The sequence below is a fragment of the Thermobia domestica genome, chromosome 8 (genome assembly GCF_964235325.1).
Source record: "Thermobia domestica chromosome 8, izTheDome1.hap1.1, whole genome shotgun sequence".
Classification (NCBI taxonomy): Eukaryota; Metazoa; Arthropoda; class Insecta; order Zygentoma; family Lepismatidae; genus Thermobia; species Thermobia domestica.
In genome coordinates, this window is record NC_137461.1 from 224,683,743 (window position 1) to 224,707,850 (window position 24,108).

At 36.1% G+C, this 24,108-nt stretch overlaps 1 protein-coding gene across 3 annotated transcripts in view; it reads right to left on the reverse strand.

Moving 5' to 3' along the window:
- The window catches only part of hyd (E3 ubiquitin-protein ligase hyd), a 168,152-nt gene that overhangs the window by 66,848 nt on the left and 77,196 nt on the right, over positions 1-24,108 (reverse strand). For 2 of the 3 annotated variants that reach the window (XM_081769460.1, XM_081769457.1), the window contains exons 17-26: positions 23,242-23,403; positions 20,927-21,056; positions 19,019-19,265; positions 11,360-11,598; positions 9,668-9,795; positions 9,147-9,251; positions 7,942-8,084; positions 6,560-6,726; positions 4,620-4,800; positions 85-256 (exon numbers count right to left, since the gene is read on the reverse strand). In XM_081769460.1, the coding sequence (XP_081625586.1) occupies positions 85-256; positions 4,620-4,800; positions 6,560-6,726; positions 7,942-8,084; positions 9,147-9,251; positions 9,668-9,795; positions 11,360-11,598; positions 19,019-19,265; positions 20,927-21,056; positions 23,242-23,403 (1,674 nt within the window). The remainder of the gene's footprint in view (positions 1-84; positions 257-4,619; positions 4,801-6,559; positions 6,727-7,941; positions 8,085-9,146; positions 9,252-9,667; positions 9,796-11,359; positions 11,599-19,018; positions 19,266-20,926; positions 21,057-23,241; positions 23,404-24,108) is intronic. The other variant, XM_081769459.1, reaches the window with a different exon arrangement.

A 24,108-nucleotide genomic window follows, 5' to 3' on the forward strand; every position in this document is an offset into this window, starting at 1 on the left:
CTTCAATCTTTACATGTGACATATACTAAAGCTATGACAACTTGCCAAATTGTAACCATAAAGTAATAATATGAAATTACTAACCTTCTACTGTGTCTCCATCATCAAGCTCTTCTCCATGTGACCTTGCAGAAGCAGATGACAATCCTACAGGTCTTGTTGGTTCGACCGTTAAAGTGCTAGTACCAGGGCCCTCATTCGGTGCTGAACTGGCATGTGGTGTTAGTGGTTCAACAGAAAATAATTCTTCCCTGCCCTAGAGTGGGAAAACACAGATCCATTAATTTGAAATCCTGTACTTTAACAGAAAGTGTAGTTTTGTATCTCAGTATGTCGAACATACGTAACAGTTTACAGATAACACAATTATATCAGATTATCTAAAAAGTATTGAACCTCTGGAGGTCAAAATTAAGAATGTACTTATTGGAATTTGAAAATAGCATTATGAAATCGCATATGCATCATTTGCGGAAAGCAGGTCGATGATATGTCATTTTTCCGGCTATAACATAATCCCGTTGCTTATAAATTTACATGACTTATGATCAAAACAAGTCAGTTTCGTTTCACAGTGTAAAAGTATGATAGACTTCTAAACTATGACAATTCAGTATTCAAACTTTAAGTAGTACAAGAATAGAACCTGTTCTTCCGACGCTGAATCCATAACAGAAAGCCATTATCCGCTATATTTTACTGTTTTTGTTCTATTGTGATAAAGGAAGACACCGAAAATCGTTAAAATTGAACCACTTCCGGTCCGAATAGATGGTTAAGGGCGGACACAGAATACTCTTGGGAAGCTGAATAAATCGCAAAAAATTGCATTTCGATATATCTTACCGTTCCAGCTTTACGGAAATCAGAATTGAAACCGGAAGCACTAGTAAATTTCAACCACTTCTGGATTTGATAGAATGCTGCAAGTTGTGATGGTTATATTTTCTTGACCCTGAATAGATCGTAGAAAATAACTAGTCATTATTCTATTACGATTTTTGTTCTATGGTAATAAATGTTAAAACCAGAAACTGTGAATTTTAACTACTACCGGTTTGAGTGGAGGGTTCATGGAGAAGGCAGAACCTATTCTTGGAAAGTTTAATCAATTGTAGAAACCGCATCTCGATATTTCTTAAGAGTTTTTGCTCTATGAAAATCAGTAATGAAACCAGAAGTATTAAATTAAACCACTTCCGGTTTTGATAGTGTGTTGCATGTTGTGACGGCATGTTCTCTTGACAGCCTGAAAGCGTTTGCAGAAAACCGCTTACCGCAATCTAATATGATTTTGCTCTATGGAGATAAATACTGAAACCCAAAATAGTTTATTTTAACCCCTTCTGGTTTAAATAGAGGGTTAACGGGAGGGATGGGACTTATTCCTGGGACGCTGAATCAAATTGTAAGAAACCGCATTTCAATATTTAGTACCGTTTTTGTTCTGTGGAAATTAGTATTGAAACCGGAAGCAATATTAAATTTGAACTACTTATAATTTTGATTGAGTGTTTGGGATAGTCTTGGAACGCGGAAGTTTTCGAAGGAACGCACAAGAAAACTGTTCTCGTTATCTGTTACCGTTTTCATTTTATGGCGCGATATGAAACTGGAAATGACTAACCTGAACCACTTTCAGTTTGAATAGGGTGTTAACGAAGGAGATGGAACCTATCATTGGGACGTTGAATCAATTGCAGAAAACCGCATCTCGATATCTGTTACCGCTTTCGCTGATACCAGTCGACAGACGGACGGACAAAGCCGTTCTATAATACTTCCGACACTTATGCATAGCATAGTCTAAAACTGTGACACGTGGTTTTTACAGGCCTCTTCTGAAACTAACTTAACACCATTCAGGAAGTTACTCAAACCGAAACAATCTGACGGTGACAGATCCCGGCAAAGTTCTCTCAATTTCTCACGGGGCATTAAAGATTTATACGGTCTGGCGTTGTCAAAGTAGTATACGACACTCTTTGCTTGAATTCCACCAAACGGAAATCACAACCCTCCTGGAGGTTAGTGTGAGCTTTGACGTAGACTGTGGAGGTTCTCATAGCTTCAACCACGATCTTTTTCGCACAGTACTGCTGTAGGTTATCCGCACACTACGCTTTTTATCACTCGTTATCGAGCGCTTTAGAAATGATTCGCAGATAGAAATTCAACTGAGTAAATGCTTTCGAGTCAGAAAATGTGACACCCTTAGAGCTCCATTCAACAGCCTACTTTCTCTAAATGGTTGAACATTGGTGATGATGTTCACGTCATTGACGATGTATGACTATATGCTTCTCTTATTTGTCGACTTCTGCTATGATTGGTCGCTCACTGACATGTGTATATTGACATCGAAATTTCCAGCATGAAAGTGACTGATCTTTATTTGACTGTTGGTTTTGGTAACGTATCTTGCCCATACACAACACGAATTTTTCCAGGAGTTTGAGCAGCATCTCTGTCTTTATCGAAATAAAATTGTAAAATATAGCGCAGTTTTGCGAAAAGTTCATTCATCTTCAAGGTGCAATATCTTACCTTGCCCATCCATTATCGTTAACTGTCAGCTCTCAAAAGACATTAGGCTTGATCCACTGTAGCTCACATACCTTGAAATCTGGGATGCTAACGCCATCTAGTGCGAAAACTTTTATTGAAACCAGGGGAGGTAAAGTCGATCGTTTCCAGTTTCAATGTTGATCGGTATACACAAAAACGATAATAGACAGCGACAATGGTTTTCTGAAATCGATTCAGAAAATGTACCATAATCATCCGTAACACACTATTAATATGTAACGGTAACTTCTTAAATATAATCGTTACTTTTCCGTTCGTTAATATAATGCCTATAGGATGACATGTACAATGGAATCACACAACATAATCAATCACTTACTATTTTGAAATGATACACAGTGATTTTAGACAGCGTTGGCTTTCATTATCTATATTCTCTCTTAGTAGCACACTCAATCAACAACTACTGGTTGTCATAGCAACCTCGAAAAACGACGAATCTGTTACTACAATAACACCGGTTAAAAATTATATATTATCAACATATTTTTTTCTCTATATCTTTCTCTTCTTCATCATTACAGTATATGCAATTTTAAGCAACACCTTTTGCCTACAAAAATTAAAAAAAAAACCTGAAGTGTTACAAATATACAATATCGTACAAATATACAATATCGTTGTAAATACCGGAACTGGCTGAATCTTACTACTAGAGTAGAGCCACGACTAATTAGGTTTTGGCTTAACAGTGGCGGTCCTTTAAATAAAATGCCGCAGCGAACAGCTCGCGTTGTAGTGTACAAGCAGACACCGAGGAGATGTGGAAATTGGTATAAATTTAAGAAGGTTCGAACGTCTAACCTTGGGATCACTAGCATCGAGATCTACCACACACGACTACCAAGCCACTCTCGCTGTTTTATTCGTAAAATCTAATCATTTTTTCCCTATTTTTCCCCTTATGAACTTTCACGCCACCGCATGTAGTGACGGAACAATCCACAACCATGTGTACTGCTGTGAACTATCATCTTCGAAATTTCAGGATTATTTTATGATGTAAAAGTCAGTATTATCCGAGGTCAGTCAGGTCCACATCAGCTCGGATAACTGTGATACTACTGTACTCATGGTTTCAATGTTGATTTATATAGAGCAAAAATGGTGCGAGATATCGAGTTGTTTTTCGGGAATGGATTCAGTCTTAGAAGAATAAATTCCATCTGCTACATTAACACTATTCAAACTGGAAGTGGTAGAAATTATCAATTTCTGGTTTTAACCTTCAAAGCCAAGGACAACAGATAGCGACAAACAATCTTCTGCAATCGATTTACAACGATAACGTTGTATATTGTTATTTATTCTTCTTCTCCCTCCTACATACTTCCGACCAATCCGTCACATTAGTTTCTCAACTTCCTCCACTTTCAATCTAATAAAACTATTACTTGACTGCATTTTGCTACTCTGCTTGACTATATTTTTATGGTTATTTGCTCTGTTCTTACATTTTCCTTCTTCTTCCTCCCTTCTGATGAAGCATTTAGCGAAAGAAGTTACAGTGTACCTTCTTTAGTATTGCGCGACAATATTTCTGTAATATTCTGGTCTCTGTATTTATCTATCCTCTTTACCTATTCGCGCAATGTCTTTGGTTCTAACCGCCTATAATACTTCTCTTGGTTCGCTTCCGACCTATGACAAAAAAATTCATCATACAATTATTTACATCTTGTCAATTTACATTTATCAAATACTTTCTTTTCGTCCTGCGTTCTTAGTATTTCACTTTATTATTTTGAAGTTTTCTTTCTTTCTTTCTTTTCTTTTTTTTCTACTGCTTCCCTTCCCTATTTGATTAAGTGTTTTGCGCGAAGTGTTTAGTGTTCGTTTTAGTATTGTTAAGCACTTTGAAAGCTATACAAAATTTCAACAAATTTTTACATATGTTAGATTAGATTTCCTTTTTTACACGTCACCACGATTTACGAGAGAAACAAATATTCGTCTACTAAGTGACTTTTATTACTTTAATCTTACTTTCTTTGCTCTCAAACATATACTGAATAAGCATTTATACTTACATGAATAATATCCTCAATATTGGAGTTTGCCAAAGCAAATGGTGCAGTTGGACGTGCTACTCCAAGTCTAACTGGTGCAATAAGAGAATCTGCTGTTTCACATAACTCTTCAACTGCTAGCTTGATCAATGCTTGGAAAACTCTCTTACATTTCACCAGTGGTTGAGACATACTTGTTAAACTGAAAGAAAAAGTTAACTCATTACAAAAATAATGGTACAACACTAAACCATAAATATTAAACTTATTCTGATCTAACATTGTGTGTTCTCTCATATTCCAATCTGCACAATTTCTCGGGGCTTTACGTTATTTAATTCCTAGATTTCATGGTATACTTTATTTCTAAAAATCTCTTTTACCATCTCAATAAGACTGTCATTACTCTGAATCTGTGTTCAAACATCTGTCTACTTATATCTCCGTTTTAAATGCTTTAATATTTACAATAAGTCAATTTCCAACCAACCCCTTTTACTCTGAAGGAGCACATTTGCTCTAAATTCTGACAAATAATTCAGAATAAAAAAACACATTTGTAGGTATCAACAATAATGCAACCAAAACAAAATCTACTAAAAGCATTTAGTGGCTTTATGTCTAAATACAAAGTTAGACAATAAAGTAACGAGACTGGTTTATATAGAAATAATTACAATAATATCAGTTCCAAAGTAATTCCCTTGTGCCTGAACAGTTATTCCATCGGCATTTCCATTGTTGGTAGCATCTCTGGAACTCATCTTCTGGTATACCAGCAAAAGTTTTTGTTACAGCTGCTTGGATGTCCTGTACTGTTGCAAATTGGTGTCCTTTAACGACTGATTTCACTTTTGGGAATAATACATTTCCTTCGAACGATTTCGAACTTCGACGTTTCCTCTAGAGATCATACTGAAAAACCAACATTTATCACCGATGGTAATTCGGTTAAGTAATTTGTGTTCAATTTCACTTGTTTCAACAGATCAGCACCCTAGTCCACCATTGATCCTTTCATTACTGCGTGAGATTTCTGGGAACAATTTTTACACAAATTTTTCTCATTCTCAGATTTCCAGTCAATATCAGGCGAACGATTTCCGATTAATGTTCAGTTTGTTCGCAATCACTGTCACGCTTAATCTTCCATCAGCTCGCACAAGTTCATTTACTCTGGCAGTGTTATCTATTCATGCAGTTGATAGTTGCCCACTGCAATTTTCATTTTCGACCTTGGTTCTGCCTTCAGAAAATATTTTGTGCCAACGCAACCTTGTACTCATGATAAAGCCTCGTTTCCAAAAGCTTGCTGAAGCTTCTCGTACGTTAATGCGGCATTCTCAACATGTTACTCACAGAGAGATACTATACCTATACCGCTGCATAATATTTCGTGATTCCATTGTTGTGACGAGGAGCAAACATACGACTTCGCTCTTCAAGCTGCTAATCCTGCCTGGAACATTGCAGATGCGCCGCACTTGCAGTTGTGGTGATAAAAAAACTGCCTACGATAGCAGGCTGCAGGACTGCCATTATAGGCAGGAAAAAATCAGTCTCATTACCTTATTGTTCAATCTCGTATCGAGGAAATAGTACGACTCTTCCTTAACTTTTGTAGTTCTAAAACTAAATGCTGCTGCAAAACGATCAGTTATTTAAGCAACAAAATCTTTCGTCTGAGATATATTGGAACGACTAAAATAATCCATACAGAAAACTAACTCAGTTAGCTGTTTTCCTAATTTAGACGATCAACTATTCATAACTGAGAAATTACTGCAGATCAAATCTGTGTATTATTCCGGATTTTCTAAGGAACTAAGAGTGGCCAACTCTACTACAGACTCCCTATATCTGGCTAGGTTACATAGACAGCTAAACAAATTACAAAGTACTGACGACTACCTATTTTGTACCTGAATCTTACACGGTAATATGTATGACAAAATATTTACCTCCTCCTTTTGTTCGTATTAGGTGCCATGTCCACACTAAAGATGACAAATATTCGAGCTACAGAACGCACAAATCTTCTTGCTACAACTTTTGCATCTTGCTGTCTTCCTGGAACGCTGTCATTCTGCAGTTCTCTGATTAAAGTATTCAAAAGTGTATCCAGCATCTGGAATTAATTTACATTGTTTAAGTATATACAGTAACAGTTTATCCATCACAAATATCGGTAGGAATTTCCTTAATCAGAAACCTTGGGAAATTACGATGGAATGCACAGCAATGATCTTTCGAACACTACAGACAAATGGAAGAAAATATATTACCAAAGATTTCCATAAAATAATTTGGTTTTTCAACTAACCTGATTATAAAGGGTTTTCCTATTTACGACTAATCAAACTTGGTAGTTACAAGATAGTTAGTTAACAAATAAAAATTAAAATAAAACAAAACAATGTACGTATAAACTAAAACTTAACGTAGTTCCTTTACAATTGATTTCACCGAAATTCATTGCTTATATATATATATATATATATATATATATATATATATATATATACGGAATCTTGCAAGGATTTTTGGCAACTAATGTCCCTGAGCCTGAATAAATTTTCTGCAAGTGGGTGAATGATTAATTTGGAGATGAAAGTCTCGTTTCATTACCGAGACTATCTAATACTCACTGATTGACGAACAGAAATCCACCAAGTCGCACACAGATAAATACATTATCTATCCTATCATGACAGTTCTTTAATCAGGTATCCAATTTAATAATTTTTTAAAATATATTTTTTGTAGTAATTTAATTCAGATAAAATTTATTTAAAATAATAATACGGATTTTAGAATCTACTAAGTCTTACGTCTACAGGGATATAAATATGCTTAAAGTGCCCAATACTTGCTACACCTAACAGCATATATTTGAAGAAAAAGCAACACCAGAACTCCTAATGTTACAGCAGTGTTCACCATGACTAGACGGAATTTTAGTGGGAGTGAAGTATCGTCAGCACATGACTCCCACCGCTTTAATTTTTTGGGTATTTAGAGAGGAATTCGTAACTTTTAGGAAACTTCCCTTATCGGTAACCCAACACAGGAATATTAGCAGTAACCATTCAGCTAAATACGAAATGTCTTCCACGTATATGGGTACATTTGAAGAATGCAAGCTTAAGGATAATGATACTAGATTTAACTTAGCTAACTGACCAATACAACAATTTTAAGGACCTGCGTTGGTTTGAAAGCTGATGGTCTGGAAATTTCTATGAAACGCGAGCATCCATATTTTCGTTTCAAATGGACGATCTATATATGTTCTTAAATGCGTTTCTACGAGTATATAAAGAAAAGATAGAAAAATACTCACCTCGGCACTGCACTTTACCAGAAGGCAATGTGTGAATTTATCAAGCAATGTTGTTCCGCTTTGGCTTTGTAAGTAAGCTTGATCTTCATAAACAGGCTGTGCTCCAGACTGACTTTGTTTCACACCTGTTGAAAGTTCAAATTCTATTAAAACAGATTAACGTATTTAAAATTTATTGTATATACAAAAAACTGAATTGCTCAAAAATTAAAATCTTTATGCAATACGTTGGTTTAATATTAACATCGGATGTATCACCCATTTTCCCCAAAATTATACACAGACGTATTACATACCAGTAGGAGATGATCTGTAAAAGCAACGATTGCAGTATCAAAGGCATATGTGCACACGAGGGCACGCAAGAAAATAAGCCATGAAAATGTCTTCTTTATTTGCATATTTATTAAGTTTACATTCGTTATTATTGCTAAAATATTCAATTACTATTTTCTTTGATATAGTCAACAACTACTACTCAACGTAAGTTTAAAATTATTTACATACAATACTTATACATCGATCTTTGAAGATAGAGTGAAGCAGTTTGCTGCAATTGATCAAGTGTCCCAAGAATACATTTCATCTCCATCATTAATTCCTCACTAGAACCGGAAGTGACAAATCCACTACAACTTCCGGTTTCAACATTGATCTACATAGAGTAAAAACAATAAGGGATAACGAGAAGAGATTTTTTAAAAAATCGATTAAGCGTTTTAAGAATAGGTATCATCTCACATCTTAACCCTATTCAAACCGGAAGTAACAGAGATCAACCACTTTCTGTGTTAATCTTTATTGTCACAGACTAGAAGTGACAACAGATAGCGAGAAGCTATTTTTTACAATCAACTAAACGTCTCAACAATACAGCTAATCTCTCTACTACAGCCAGAAATGGCAAGAAATCTATTACCGGTCTCACAGTCAATATTAAGTGAATAAATAAATACATTTCGCCACAGAAACCAAACAGTGCTGTACACGCGAAACTTTTATTATTACTCTACACGCGAGACTTTTTTATTACTATTACTATTATTATTATATGGATTCTAGAAAGATGGAATATCTTGCATTGAAGAGCAAAATTTTAATTTTACTCAAACGCTACTTTAATACCTTAAAAATATTTTGAAGTTAAAGAATAGGACGGTTGCTGTACCATGCAACCTAACGCTGCAACAGCGCCTGTTACACACCTGACATTATCATTCCTCTAACAGCAGACCAATCATTTAAAAGACGTTCTAGTGCCCTTCTGCTGAAACGAGGAGGTTCAAGATCATGATCTGGCATATCAGGTTCTGAAAGAAGAAGAAGAAAAAAAAGCGTTACTGTTGTACACGCGAATGGGTCAAAATTATTCCTTATGTATACATTATATATACGGTATATAAATATATGTTATAATTCTGATACTATTTTGTGGCCATTTCAGAATTTACCAAAGAATGAATCGAGTATAAAATCAAATATATTCGTTAAAATGTTTAGGAAAAAATTTAAAAATTAATTTTCTTCGAGCTCATAATAGAACAATTCAACTAAAATTGGGTGATAAAAGAAAAATCACATGGGAACCTCTTTAAGAAATACGGTAGATGATTGAGCCAGTAACAATAAAGCACGATCATTTTTCGATACTGATAAATTGTTAGTTCATTCTAAGTATCAGATTAGCATCTATCAGCAATAGTTGTATTTGAATTATTTTACATACCTAGATCAGATGATGGTGTTTTTCTAGAGCTTGCTGATGCGCTACGTGGACGAGCAGCTCTATATTGCCTTTGTTCTACTAGTTGTCGTCCAACAGTCTGCACCAGGAAGAGCAGAATATTCTCGCCCCTGAAAATACGTTATATTTGTTTTAAACAAACTTCAAGCTACAGTTTCTAGTAAATTTAATGAGAATAACTGATTAACAATAGAATTAGGATTTAGATTTATGGGCTTTCGGCATCTGTAGCCATTTAGCCCGTCACGTATGAGGGATGACGTCCCTTGGCGAGCACACTATCTGGAAAAAGGGAAGACAGAAAGGATTGGAGAAGGAAAGAAGCGGTCTGGGAACTATAACAGGGTGTCTACTAAAATTTTAAAATGAAATTTCGTTACCTTTTTCTTTACCAAACCATAATATTTAGTAACATTCTCATGAGTGAATTTCGGGCTGAATTTTCATGCATGCGACAGAAGCGTGCTTTGCTTGCGATTTGGTAGCGTCTAAAGCCGACCATAGACATTTTTGGTGGTAAATTTTGACGTTTTATAGAACAAAATTTTCCAGTCTATACTTATATTTGTAGATTTTAAAAAATCGTAACCCAAAAGCTAAATTTCTTGACTTTCAAGACCGTTTTCTGATTTCGTGACTTTTTCATGGTTTTGGTGACCGATAGACACTCTGTATAAGTGAGGTACCACCCCGGTATTTGCCTGGTGTGAATGAGGTAAACCCAGGAAAAATCTCATTCACGGTGGCTGGCCTGAAAAAGCGTTTTACACTTTTTCGACTGAGTGCCCCCACCGGGACCGCTCGCACTGAAAGCGCTGATTAACAATAGTAGCCCAGCAAATCTCATGAATATGATAAAGCTGAAAAATACTTCTATAATGCATATTTAAATAACCTTATTTGAAAATTTCATGCTATACGCTGCTTTATTATTAACACGATATGCTCCACCAAATGTTCGCATTTGCCCATTTCTTGAAATACGGTATTTTGTTTTCGTTTGTGTATTTATTTTTTAAAACCAAAATTAAAATAAAATTATTTCGTTTCTCGTTACGTATGTCTTCGTTCGGAACTACTAAAGAATTCTTTGACTTATAACCCATCAACCAATCCTTATGTCTCTCACTTGACTGAAAATTTAGAATTTAACTTTGATCCTGAATTAGCACATGGCTTGTTTGAGTGAGTAATCTGATCGAAAGATACGAGTCAATTTACCTAACGAAAGCAAAACTACTACTAAGTCAACTAAGCAGGGATAGACGGTCAGTTCCCTTCAATTGGAATCCTAAACAGTAAATGGAAACTGGTAATTAAAGATTTTGAGTACAGGAATAAATTAAAAATAAGAATTACGGATATTACATTAGCTTTTAGTAAATTGCATTCATTAGAAACATCGGGATTCATTGTCATATTATTGCTATTGATTCTATCCTCTAATATTCATGAAAAATGAATACAGAATGAGCTTGCTTTTCACTTTAAATAACAATTGTATACGTTTACTGCTTTACTGGCTACAAAATTTTAAACTGCTAAACTGATTTTGTGCGAAGAGTGTCATTATTTATTTTTCAATTCAAATGTTTACTACTGCTCTTTATAAAGCACTTCCAACATCAAAAATAGAAGTTCTTTTTAAAAAAAAGAAAAAGAAAAAAAACTTACCTTCCATTTGGTAAAGTTACAAGATCAGTTTCGGTTATGAGACGACACAAGAGATCATATCGTGCAGTCTGCTGTCCCATAATTAATGCCTTACATTTGCATTTCTCCCAGCAATCACAGTAAGCAGTAGGAGATGTTCGTTTCAATTTGCAATCATGGCCCTTGTGACAAACACGAGCACACTCTGTGCAGCAGCAAAGAGAGCCAGTTAAGCCACATGTACGACATTCAAATATATCCTGTAAAACAAAAGTATTGTTTTACAAAATGAATTTAAAAAAAAAGTAAAAGTAAAAGTAAAAAAAGAAAGTTTAAGTTCAGGAGTTTTGCACGAGAGAGATAATTACATACTTTCTTTTCAAATCATTTACATATGATAGGATTAATAAGTATTGAATTTCCTGAATGCTCATACAAAAAATGTGCTTAAAACAGATGTGCTGTACACAAACTGAAGCGGAGAGTTGTTCGCCACTCATTACATTATTCTTTCACGCTGCTTTTAGGCAACAAAGGTCACTGACCGCACTGCTACTAGGTTTTCTGTTACAACACTTTAGATCTGTTACCTTTGTAATTTGGAAATCATACAAGCCTCCATGTCATAGTGTCATACGCGTATTATTATGATTATACAATTATGACTTGTTAAACGCCCTGAGTTTGTCGTCAGAGCTATTGTGCAGCCTTCAACGCATCACATGTTCTATTCAAATGGCAAACGTCACCTTTCTTTAACCATACAGTAACTGTTGTTGCCCACCAAATAACTGTATTACATCCCAGCAGAACGAGCAGAAATTAGACACCAGTGCTACACCGAATCTTGGTCAAACGCTTAAAAGGTTGAATCAAATGTATCACAATTAGCCACACTTCTGACGTCTCCATTCACTCCTAATCAATCATTTCGATTGCTGTTGATGCAAAATTATACATATTGCAGGAGGCTTTCAGAAGAAAATACTAAATTGATTATGAAAATTTCATATGACTCAGTTAAGAAGAGGCTAACTGATGATTTAACTGTGTCACATGCTTCACTGTTTGATTGATTGTTTGTTAGCCGGAGTTTCTTAAATATTTTAGCTCGAGATGAATTAACTCACAATTCTGAAACCAAATTCCAACGAAGCACATAAAACAAGTACGAAACCCAAATACATAATATGTATCATTGCCTAGTATTTTCATCTTACGAAAAGAATACTTAGTAACTGTGACTTCTAACAAAAAAATATCCTGCGCATTCAGCAAATTGTTTTTTGAATTTCTGGCTAAGCATAAGATACCTATTGTGTATTGTCTTGTGTGACGTTTGATTGCTCTTCAAGTTGAAGGAATCGCTTACGCGAAGATTGAGAAGGGACTCTTATTTTGAAAATGAAAGTTTGCAAAACAAAGGATTTTTTAATTTCTATTCTTAGCTATGGCACTCGTACTTTGACCTACCTCGTATAGAATACTAGGCAGTATTTCACGTATTTAACTTCTTCGATTTGGAGAACGTCATTTATATAACACTGTTACAACAGGTAAATTAACTGTTACACATTAAAGAAAAAAATCTTTGCAGCCCTAGGTCCCTTTATATTCTAAAGTGTGTTTTAACGAGTGTGATCCTGGGTTCGTTCCATGGTGGTACGAATCCCAAGTAGAGGTTCGAATTACACTTTACACTGTAGTGAGTTCTGCTTCACATAGCCTCTACTTTAAAAAGAATCATTAAATTTCAATCAATATTACAGACTATACTATTCTTCGGTTAAATTTTCCAACTGAAGTAGTTTTGTTCGACACAAAGAGAATGTCAGTCTCTAAATGCTAACGAAACATCGTTAATATGCTATTGGTTTAAAAATGTATGCGTTTTGGGTGCATTAGACTACTCCTAGGACTTAAAATGTATCTTTCTTGTCCTCATATCTAAAACTATATACATATAGCCATACTCTTCCGTTAATTGATAACTTATATGCTGGTCACTCACTAAGAAACCAACTGGTCAACTTAGATAAATTTCACGAATCAGTGTACAAAATATCTGAGAACGCTTCTCAGATTTCTGAAGTGGATCACGTCAAATATACCCAATCCATATTTACAAAATTCCCAATTCCCAAATATTCCCAATCTGACATAAATAATCTACAGGTACGATCTCTCATTATTCGGAACATTCCACAAGAATAGAACTTAGAGAGATACAATACTCATCAATACACATACATTTAAATCCATCTAAGAAATACGACTACCGTAGATGATGATAACCTACATGCAAGCACACCGTCTCAAATCTTCAAAAAAACATTCATTTCAAGTCAAGATTTAGAAAGATGTCATATTCTAGTGCCAACAACGACTAATGAAAATAACGCAACTACATCAAGCTAAGACACTATTTCTTCGCTGCATTTGGTCTTAACGAGGGGCTGCTGAAAAAGGCTGCTAGACCAACCCTGTAGTAGTGCACGGTATGTCAAAACACAAATTTTCATATTAATAACGAAATTTTTATTGTGTTTTTCAGCTCCCTAAAGTGATCACGTGTGTCCAACCAGTGAATTTCACGAACATCACTATCAGAGCTCTTACCAAAATTTTGTTCAACTAAAAATGTCACTGCACCAAATACTACACGAACAAATCAGTGAAACACTACGGAACTCTCCTCTGCCATATGCAGACATAAAGAAGTGGATGTCCCAGTTTAAACGAGACGATTTCTGAACAGATGATGCTGCATGTGCAGGAAAACTGAAGAGAGAATGTCTTCGAAATTGTGGATGAAATGTATGACACTATTTTTAAAAATTGGAGAATCTCAGCAAAACGTGTGACAGAGATTATGGGCATTTCTCGGAAACGCATCGATAGTGTAATTAATGGCTTGGGTATGCGCAAGCTCTCGGCAAAATGATGTCAGATCAAAAACGTGAAACATGGTTGTATCACTATGACTGCGAAACGAAACAACAGTCGATGGAGTGGTGGCATTCAGGTTTCCCTCGTTCCAAAAGGTTTAAGAGACGTAAGTCGGCTAGGGAAGTGCAACGTTCTTTCGGGATAAGGATGAAGTCGTACTCATAGACTACTTACCCAAGGATCAGACATTTAATGCAGAGTATTACTCTACGTCTCAAAACTGAAAGATAAATTGGAAATGCAACGTCGCGGAAAATTGGAAAAGGTAATTCTGCTCCTTCAGGACAATGTCCCTGTCCATCGAGCACTGGAAAGAAAACTGACATTGTATGATCTACGGTTTCAATGTTTAGATAAGGGTTTCTCAACCTAGGGGTCGCGAAGATAAGCGGAAGAGATCAATATAATTAGAATCTAATATCGGAAAATATTTTTAAACATTATTTTGAATTTTGTACGGATAGGTTTCGATATCTGTAATATGAATGAACTGACCTTGGTTTTAACCCATTCGCTTTTAGGGAAGTTACAATATCTACTATATACAAGAGATGGATTTTACTATTATAGAAAAAGATTAATATCGTTGAGATCTCTGCAATAGGTATATTAACCTTTTCAGGACGGGTAGGGATTTCAAGAAAATCGTAGATCTTTACTTTGGCGGCCCTAGCACCCCTCCTAATTCTTCCATGGGTATGAATTATACCTTGTTGGAAAGCTTATGAAACAAAGATTCTAGTAAGATAACCTTTGAGGCTACCGTACCCAACCCGTAGAAGAAGAAGAAGAAAGAAAGAGAAAAAGTGAAAAAAATATTTTTTTCGAAATTTGTGAGAGTCTGGCAACACTGTTTCTAGTCGTACGCTAGAAAAAATATTCTGACCTGTAGGCCAGACATTGATAATAATTATACCAAAAAATGAAGGGCAAAGGTACAATAGCTAGGTAAAAAAAAAATCGGAAGATAGAATCTAGGTGAATCATCCTGTCCCTATTTTCCCGAGAAATTTTCGTCTACCCTTACGTTGGCAGGCTTGGCGACGCCCCTAAATGTCACACATAAACAAACCATACCTCGTTGGAAACCTTATAGAACAGACATTTCAGCAAAGTAACTTTCGTGTATCTCGGACCAAACTAGTAAAAGAAGAAGAAGACGAAAAACATTTTTTTTTCAAAAATACAATTCTTCAGATTTTGTCAGACTGTGGCAACGCTGATATATACCGTACGCAAGCAAAAAAAATCTCAGATTTACGCCAGACCCTGGAAACAATAATATCAAAAAATGAAGGGTTTAGATTCAATAGGAATGGAGGGAAAAATTCTGAACACCGAGCCTACGTGAATCATCCTGTATTTTTTCGATAGATTGTGGTATACGCTAACATTGGCAAGTCTGGTGATGCCTCTAATTGTCACAAGCATATCAGCTATACCTCGTTGGAAACCTTATGAGACACCCATTTCAACAGGGTAACTATCGTGTCTCTCGGACCAAACTAGTAAAAGAAGAAGACGACGAAAATCAAAATTTTTGCGAAAAAATCTATTTTTTCCGAATTTGTCCGACTATGGCAACACTGGTATCTGTCGTACGCAAGGAAAAAAATTCTTACATTTACGCCAGACATTGGGAACAATGATATTAAAAAATGAAGGGTTTAGGTACAATAGGAATGGAGGAAAAAATTCGGAACCCCGAACCTACGTGAATCATCCTGTATTTTGTTCGAGAGATTGTGGTATACGCTAACATTGGCAGGCTTGGCCACGCTCTTAATTGTCACAAACATATCAGCTATACCTCGTTGGAATCCGTATAACACACACATTCCAACAAGGCAAGTTTCGTGTCTCTTGGGCTAAATTAGTAAAAGAAGAAGAAGACGAAAATCAAAATTTTGGTTGGAAAATCCATTTTTTAAAAATTTGTCGTACTATGGCAACGCTGTTATTTCTCGTACGCAAGAAAAAAAAATCTCTCATTTACGCCAGACATTGGGGACAATGGTATAAAAAAATGAACGCTGTAGGTGCAATAGAAATGGAGGAAAAAATTTGGAGCACCGAATCTGCGTGGATCATCCTGTATTTTTTTTCGATAGATTGTGGTATACGCTAATATCGGCAGGCTTGGCCACGCTCCTAATTGTCACAAACATATCAGCTGTACCTCGTTGGAAAGCTTATGGAACAAACATTCCAACAAGATAACTTTCGTGTCTGTCGGGCCAAACTAGTAAAGGAAAAAGAAGACAAAAATGAAAATTTTGGGTGGAAAATCAAGTTTTTCGAAATTTGTCGAACTATGGCAACACTATTGTTTGTCGTATGCAAGAAAAATAATTCTCACATTTACCCCCGTTATTGTGAACAATTGTGCAAAAAATAAACCGTGTAAGTGCAGTAGGAATGCACTCTTACTAACGGCAGAGAATAAACTCGCATTGGTTCACCTAATATTGTTCGTCGCAAGATCATTGCTTTTCTTTCCTTTTGCTTCGTCAGGAAGATTTTTTTCTAAAACTAAATAACTTGTCAAAGGAGGGAGTTGAAAGAAATGTATATTTACGACCCTTAGATTCAACTGTTAGCTACAGCTGACTCTGACCAGGCTAAAAATAGAACGGTGCGTTCTGAAGTGATAACTGTTTTCCTTTCGATCTCTCTCTCTCTCTCTCTCTCTGTGTGTGTGTGTACGTCTGTTCAATAAGTTATCTTGTTGGAATGTCTGTTCTATAAGCTTTCCAACGAGATATAGCTGATATGTTTTTGACAATTAGAAGCGTGGCCAAGTCTGCCAATTTTAGCTTATACCACAATCTCTCGAAAACATACAGGATGATTCACGTAGGGTCGGCGTTCCGAATTTTTTTCTTCACTCCTATTCCACCTAAACCCTTCATTTTTCTACATCGTTGTTTCCAATGTCTGGCGCAAATGTGAGAATTATTTTTCTTGCGTACGACAAATAACAATGTTGCCATAGTCCGACAAATTTCGAAAAATTTTAATTTCCCCCCGAAATTTTGATTTTCGTCTTCTTCTTCTTTTACTGGTTTGGCCCGAGACACACAAAAGTTACCTTGTTCAAATGTTTCTTCCATAAGCTTTCCAACGAGGTATAGCTGATATGCTTGTGACAATTAGGAGCGTGGCCAAGCCTGCCGATATTAGCGTATACCACAATCTATCGAAAAAATACAGGATGATTCACGTATGTTCGAGGTTCCGAATTTTTTTCTTCACTCCTATTGCACCTACACCATTCATTTTTTTATATCATTGTTCCCAATGTCTGGCGTAAATGTGAGATTTTTTTTCCTTGCGTACGACAAATAATAGCGTTGCCAAAGTCCGACAAATTTCGAAAAATTTGATTTTCCACCCAAAATTTTGACTTTCGTCTTCTTCTTCTTTTACTGGTTTGGCCCGAGACACACAAAAGTTACATTGTTGGAATGGCTAATCTATAAGGTTTTCAACGAGGTATGGTTTGTGTGTCTGTGATAATTACGAATGCCGCTAGGGCTATCAACGTTAGAGTACATTACAGTGGATATTGAATAATATACAGGATGTATCACGTAGGTGTGGGGTTCTGAATTTCTTTTTCCATTTGTATTGAACCGATGGGTTTGACTTTTGTGTATCATTGTCCCAAATATCTGTCGTAAATGTGAGATTTTTTTTCTTGCGTACGATGAATAACAATGTTGCCAGAGTTCCTCAAATTTGAAATATATTTTTTTGTCTTTATAAGAAAATATACAATAAGAAAAAGGGTAAATTCAATAGCCCTCCTATTCACCCCTCTCAAACCCAAAAGTCATGGACTGGGTATGGCTAGTTAGTATGTTCATTTGTCTCTATGGATGCCATTTTTTTATCCTTGTAGCTCCATCAGGGGGGGTACCTCCCCCCAAATTCTGAAGGGAGAGAGGGAACACTATAAACACCCAACTTTGCCCCCCTCCCCCTTCACGGAGGGACCCATTACATCAATGATATACACAGGATTAGAAAGTTCCATCCTTTCTGAAGAGATACATACCAAAATCATCTCTAGGTTAATTAGGAGCTGAGCTAGAGAGGTTTGAATTGCTGGCTCAAGGGTTGAGCCGTTCGTCCTGAAAAGGTTAAAAGTCCCACACAAGCTTATTACAAACCAGAAATCATAGGGGGTCCCTGGCAAGAGGATGTGATAAAATGGGGGTCGTGATAGGAATCAGGTTGAGAACCACTGGTTTAAATTATCCTCCTTATTCCCCCGATTTAGTTCCGTCAGACTATTATTTATTTCATAAACTCGAACAATAGTTGGAAGACGCCATTTTGGATCTGATAAGGGCGTGATTAATGCTACAGAAGTCTTGGATTAAAAAAAAAAAAAAAAAAAAAAAAAAGCCTGCAAAATTTGGAGCACCCTGGAAGGAAGTGTATTGAACTTCGGAAGGAATATGTAATACCTGTCAAATATTATGATTCCACGTGCACACTTCTGGAACTTTTGAGCAGCCCCTCGTATCTTCCACGTGTTCTTAGTCTACGCATCAACGAAGTAATATCAAACACTAACGAATATAGGAGAACAGTACACTTTATGACTTTTAAAAAATTCCTTCTTTGCTGTGGTGCCTCTTTGCAGAACTGAATTAATAAAAGAGGAAGTTCAAGAAAAACATTAGACAACACTAATACAAAGTATATATCAAAGAATTTTACCTGATTGATATGCTCTGCACCAGTCCAGGTAAAGCTACAAGTATCATTACAGCAAATAACGTGCAAAGGCGAATCGTCTGCATTTGATCCAGCAGGATATATCATCATCATCATTAATTTCTTTTGCCCTTCTTGATCTGAAGCGGTCTCCTTGGCAATACGCTGTATGGTATCCAGAAGGCTAAGTGCAGCAGGGTATGCACGTGTTGATACAGCCAGCATAAAAGGCGTCTGTCCTTGCGCATCCCTGTTTGAAATAGGAAAAGCAACATTAATACATATCGTCACCTCCACATTTTCTACAATACTAGTGATATTTAGGAATCGTGCAATAAGGAAAGTTACTTTTTTTGAAAAAGTGGAACTAAGTAAATGGAGAGATGAAATAAATCGTTTTTGAATATTTTAGTAATATATAAACTTGAAGTATAATCCTCCTAATATTACTATGACTATGTATATATAAAATATTACACTCTGAACAAATATTACGAAGTGTGAGCATTCTAGGGGTCTTGTGAAAACTGGTCTGACATAGCTATATGCTTGTAGATATCGCGAATGTGAATATTGTGCGTTTTTTGTGACAGTTGCGGATGGTAAGACGTGCACGCTAATGCGGTATCATTTCATTACAGATTGAACCATGGGCCGAAGAAGGGATGTGATCGAGGGGCAAAAGGGAGTCACTGTCATAGGCATGAACACTGGCTTATTCTGCGGGAGGTGGCGCAAGTTATTGGCGTGTCCGAATCCACGTCACTAGTGTCCATGCAGAGTAGCCGAAATCAATCTTCTCGGAGCAACAGTGGCAGAAAACCCATCATGTCTGAGCGCAATCCTAGACGTCTGGGAAGATTAGCGACCATTAAAGCGTTCCAAACTCGGAAGAAACTGCAGCAAGAGTACAATGCAGGACTCAGTCGCGTTGGCAGGGTACACCCCAGGCTGACTGCCATACAGAAGTAAAATCGCCTGTCGTGGGCAAGGGAACCCTTATACTGGAGTAGAGACCAGTGGCGACTCATCCTCTCGTCAGACTAATACCGATTCTGCCTTTATTCCAATGACATCCGCTCCATTGTGATGCGGCGGGCCGGAGAAGTCTGCAAAGCTGTGTGTGCAAAGCAAAGCACTGTACAGAAGGAGCGGAGGTGATACTGTCACGTTGTGAGGTATATTTCGAGTGCTGGCGTGGGTCCTTTGATAGGTGCCAACCACATGACAGCTGAGAATTACAAGTCGATTCTGGATAATGAGGTGTTGCTATTAGTACATTTTTGAAACATTTTATCAAAACTGTTCTTGTAAAATTATTTTCCACTACAGACTTTATGTCTCTAACACAAGAAAAAAAAAGTCCATTATGATGCGTGTACATGTGCTTCATTTGTAACACGAATTTCTATATTACTAACCTCAAGAATGAAATTATTCTAGGCCGTGAGAAAATTTTTCTACGTGGTAATTCAGTTGATTTTGAGTTTAACGTCCGGTTCAGCAGCGAGGCTATATGAGACGCGGACTTACTAATTAACGTGGAATCCGAACCACATGAGCTCCCGCCGGGAATCGAACCCGGATCTCCCACGCCAAAGGTGCGTACGCTAACCGCTTAGCCACAAAGGAGCTCTCTTATGTGGTAATATAAAGGAGTTAAATAAGTATTTCTGCACTAGACCAATACAATGACATACACTAAGTTCTATAATTGCTAGATTATTTTGGCTATATGAGAATGAGTAATGTTTCTCTGATGTTCCATCCAGCAAGTATTTAATCACCATACTTTTAAATTTATGACAATCAAAAATCTAAGTGAAATTACATAAATTAGATTACAGAGATAATTTCTACATAAAATCAATCATATGTAGTTTCAATAACATATTATGTGTTAGTACTTACTTTGAACTAAGGATCTCCTTCAGATGGGAAGTAAGGCTGGAACTTTCACAAAGCAAACGTAGGATCAACAAAGCATTATTCTTCCTCTCTACAGGATCTGCGATATAGAAGTTGTTTCCAGAATTGGAATCTAAAAACAAAAACACACCACTTTAGTAAAACCATGTATCAATTATCAGTAAGTGGAAGTCTGATAAAAGAATAGCGTACTTTAAATTAAATTTTCAGTTCCTCTGTCATTTCTAAAGGAATCTTCATGTTTTCCAACATCATATATTATTTTTAAATGTGCATTATGTAACACTTTCCACGCATAGAAGACAAGACTATGAATTCCTTCCTTCCTTCTGAAATAACAACTCGACTTCGAAGACACGTGCTCGATACATGCGCTTACAAAAAGAGATCTTCATCACATGAAAAATATATGTTAAATTCTTCTGTTTTCTCTTAGTCACTACGAAACTTTATTTTGTTTTGTGCTATCAATACAGGTACATGTGGGAATTGGATACAGGAAAGAGGAATATTACTTCTAATAAGGCAACTGCTATTCAACTTTTATCTACTGTATCCAATTTCTATTAAGACAATGCGGCGAAAACTGTAGAATCTAGATATTCATGGCAGAACTAATATTGCTAACACACTTCTATCAAAATCTAATGTTAAATGATACAAGTATACAAAATCTGGTCTGCTGACATACAGATGTAATAAAGAAAATACCTGGCAGTGATAATAAAATGACCTTATTATTCATATATATTTATCTTAGAAAAGTTTCAAGAACTCTTCTGTTCCCTCCATCAGTCAGGTCAGTTCTATTAGTCAGAAATAGAGAATTGCTGAGTGAATCGACCTCAATGCTATTCCCAACAGCAGGACGTATTCAGCACCAACACAAGCGACTAGTCGACATTAATTTCTTCGAATAGTTAGGTACAGTGAGAACTTCATCACGACTTGACGTAATGTATCATTCTCAGCAGCTATCACAGCATTATTTGAAAAGAAGAAAAACTGACAGGAGACGATTTTGAAGTCATGGTCACTCAATGGCACACATGTCTTTAGTGCGGGGAAAGCGACTTCTAAGAAGAACGAATTCATATGCGTGGAAATCGTTTCAGTTTGTGGTGTATGAAGATGAAATGGCACACCTTTGCTGCCTTCATAATTACCCTTTTTGAACATTATAAAAACTCACTTGCTTCCTATTCCAGTCACACACGAGTAACCAATTCCTGCATTTATTAACCTCGTAAGTTTGGATGGATTGATGCACGTCGTCTGCAATACGGAGCTGTAGTACAGACGATCTGCATGTACGCTTTAAATTTAGTTCTATTGAATTTGAGTATGGATGCCGTAAATACACTCCTAGATAATGTTTCTTCACAATTTTGCTACGGAATTTAATAATAGTGTTGTTGCAACGGATACAATGATTTTTTTTCTTTGTAAACAAATTTAGGAAGAAAAAACTTTTTTTCACAACCGATTTGTTTTCAAAAATTGCACACCTGAAGGGTACAGGAACTGAAAAAGTTTCTGCATAAAAAATGATGTAACAACCAACTAATTACCATCCACAATTTATAGAAATTCAATAATGATTTAAGCTGATCTAAATGCTAAAAATTATTCTATGCCCTATTGTCTTGCATTACTAGGTAGTCATATTATGTTATCCAACCCTTGTAATAATAACTATCATTATTGTTTTCCATGTTGCTCCTACAGTTGAATATAATTATCTTGTACATTAATCAACTTACATGTTAGCCATTTTATTACCATTTACCTTACTATAGGAATATACAGTCTGGAAACTTGTGACATGACTGGGATTTTTGAGCTCTCTTATGACTATGTGCATAGTGCATGCGCCGTTTGTGTCGGAGACCCAGGTTCGATTCCCGGCAGACTCATATGATTTTTATCCCACGTTAATCTGAAGATCCACGTCTCATATACCCTCACTGCTGAACGGGACGCTAAAACCCAAACCCAATCAAATCCAACGAATTTATCTAAATTCTTGAAAGTTATTTTCTTTCAAAAATTATACTTACTCTCTTATCAAAACAGATTGATCAGCTATACACAGATCTAGTATGAAATCAAGATAATTCACAATAAAGTACATGCATATCAAATACTGATGTCTGTAACACACTTAAAAATGTACATTTGGAATAATTTTTCCAGACTGTTACCTATATATACACAAAACTATACACTTTTTTAATGGTTATCATTACGATTCTCATATTAAACGCATCCTAAGCGAAGGTAAGTATAATACTCACTGCTTGTTGTTGCTTTACTTGCTACAAGGCCCATCAAGCTATCCTCATCACCATCACCACTTGTTGGGTCGAATGTTTCAGGAGGCCAGCTTAAGGTTGGAATAGGCTCATCAGAAATTGGTGCACGGGAACCTTCCGTACTAAGGTCTCTTTCCAAGCCAGCTGGAAAGTAAATAACAGTAAGACTTCTTATTACAAAGAAAAAAATTATATAAAAGCTGCTGGTGTATTGTAACGTTTAACACATCTCTTTACCCTCTTCAATGAAGTTAGTTTACGTTTGGAGAAAATAACACACTACATCATACTCTTACTCAGTACGTGTAGGAGGAGACATTATGGCTTTTTCGTGCGTGTTAACACACTATCAAGACTATGACTGCTGACCAATATTGGGAATAGATCCAGAACTTCAAAACGAATGACATTTTCTTTGATGAATTAATATTTTTCCTGCTGACGAAACAGTCATCATAAAAATGGCTTGTGTCTCCATTTACAGTATTTTAAGTTATTTTAGTCCCCTCCCCCCTGATTTCTGAAACATTTCTGCAAAGTAAAATAGTTAGAAGTCGCCTTTGTATGTTATATTGAATTAAATTCCTCATAGTAAAGAACAATTCTTAAATATTACAGCATACTTTGAACATATTTATTCTGTTGTAACGGGTGCAAACAACTTCTTCCACATCATCCCTTTTTAAATCCTAATATTCATCTACCAACAATATCAATTCTAAATTCGCGAGCATCAGGTTGGTTCCACAGTAACTGATGAAAAGAGTTTAGGGCCTTCTATTAAAGTAGTTTAGGCTAGCAGCTTTAAAGACCTTCGAAGTATATTACATTACAAATATATATATTTAA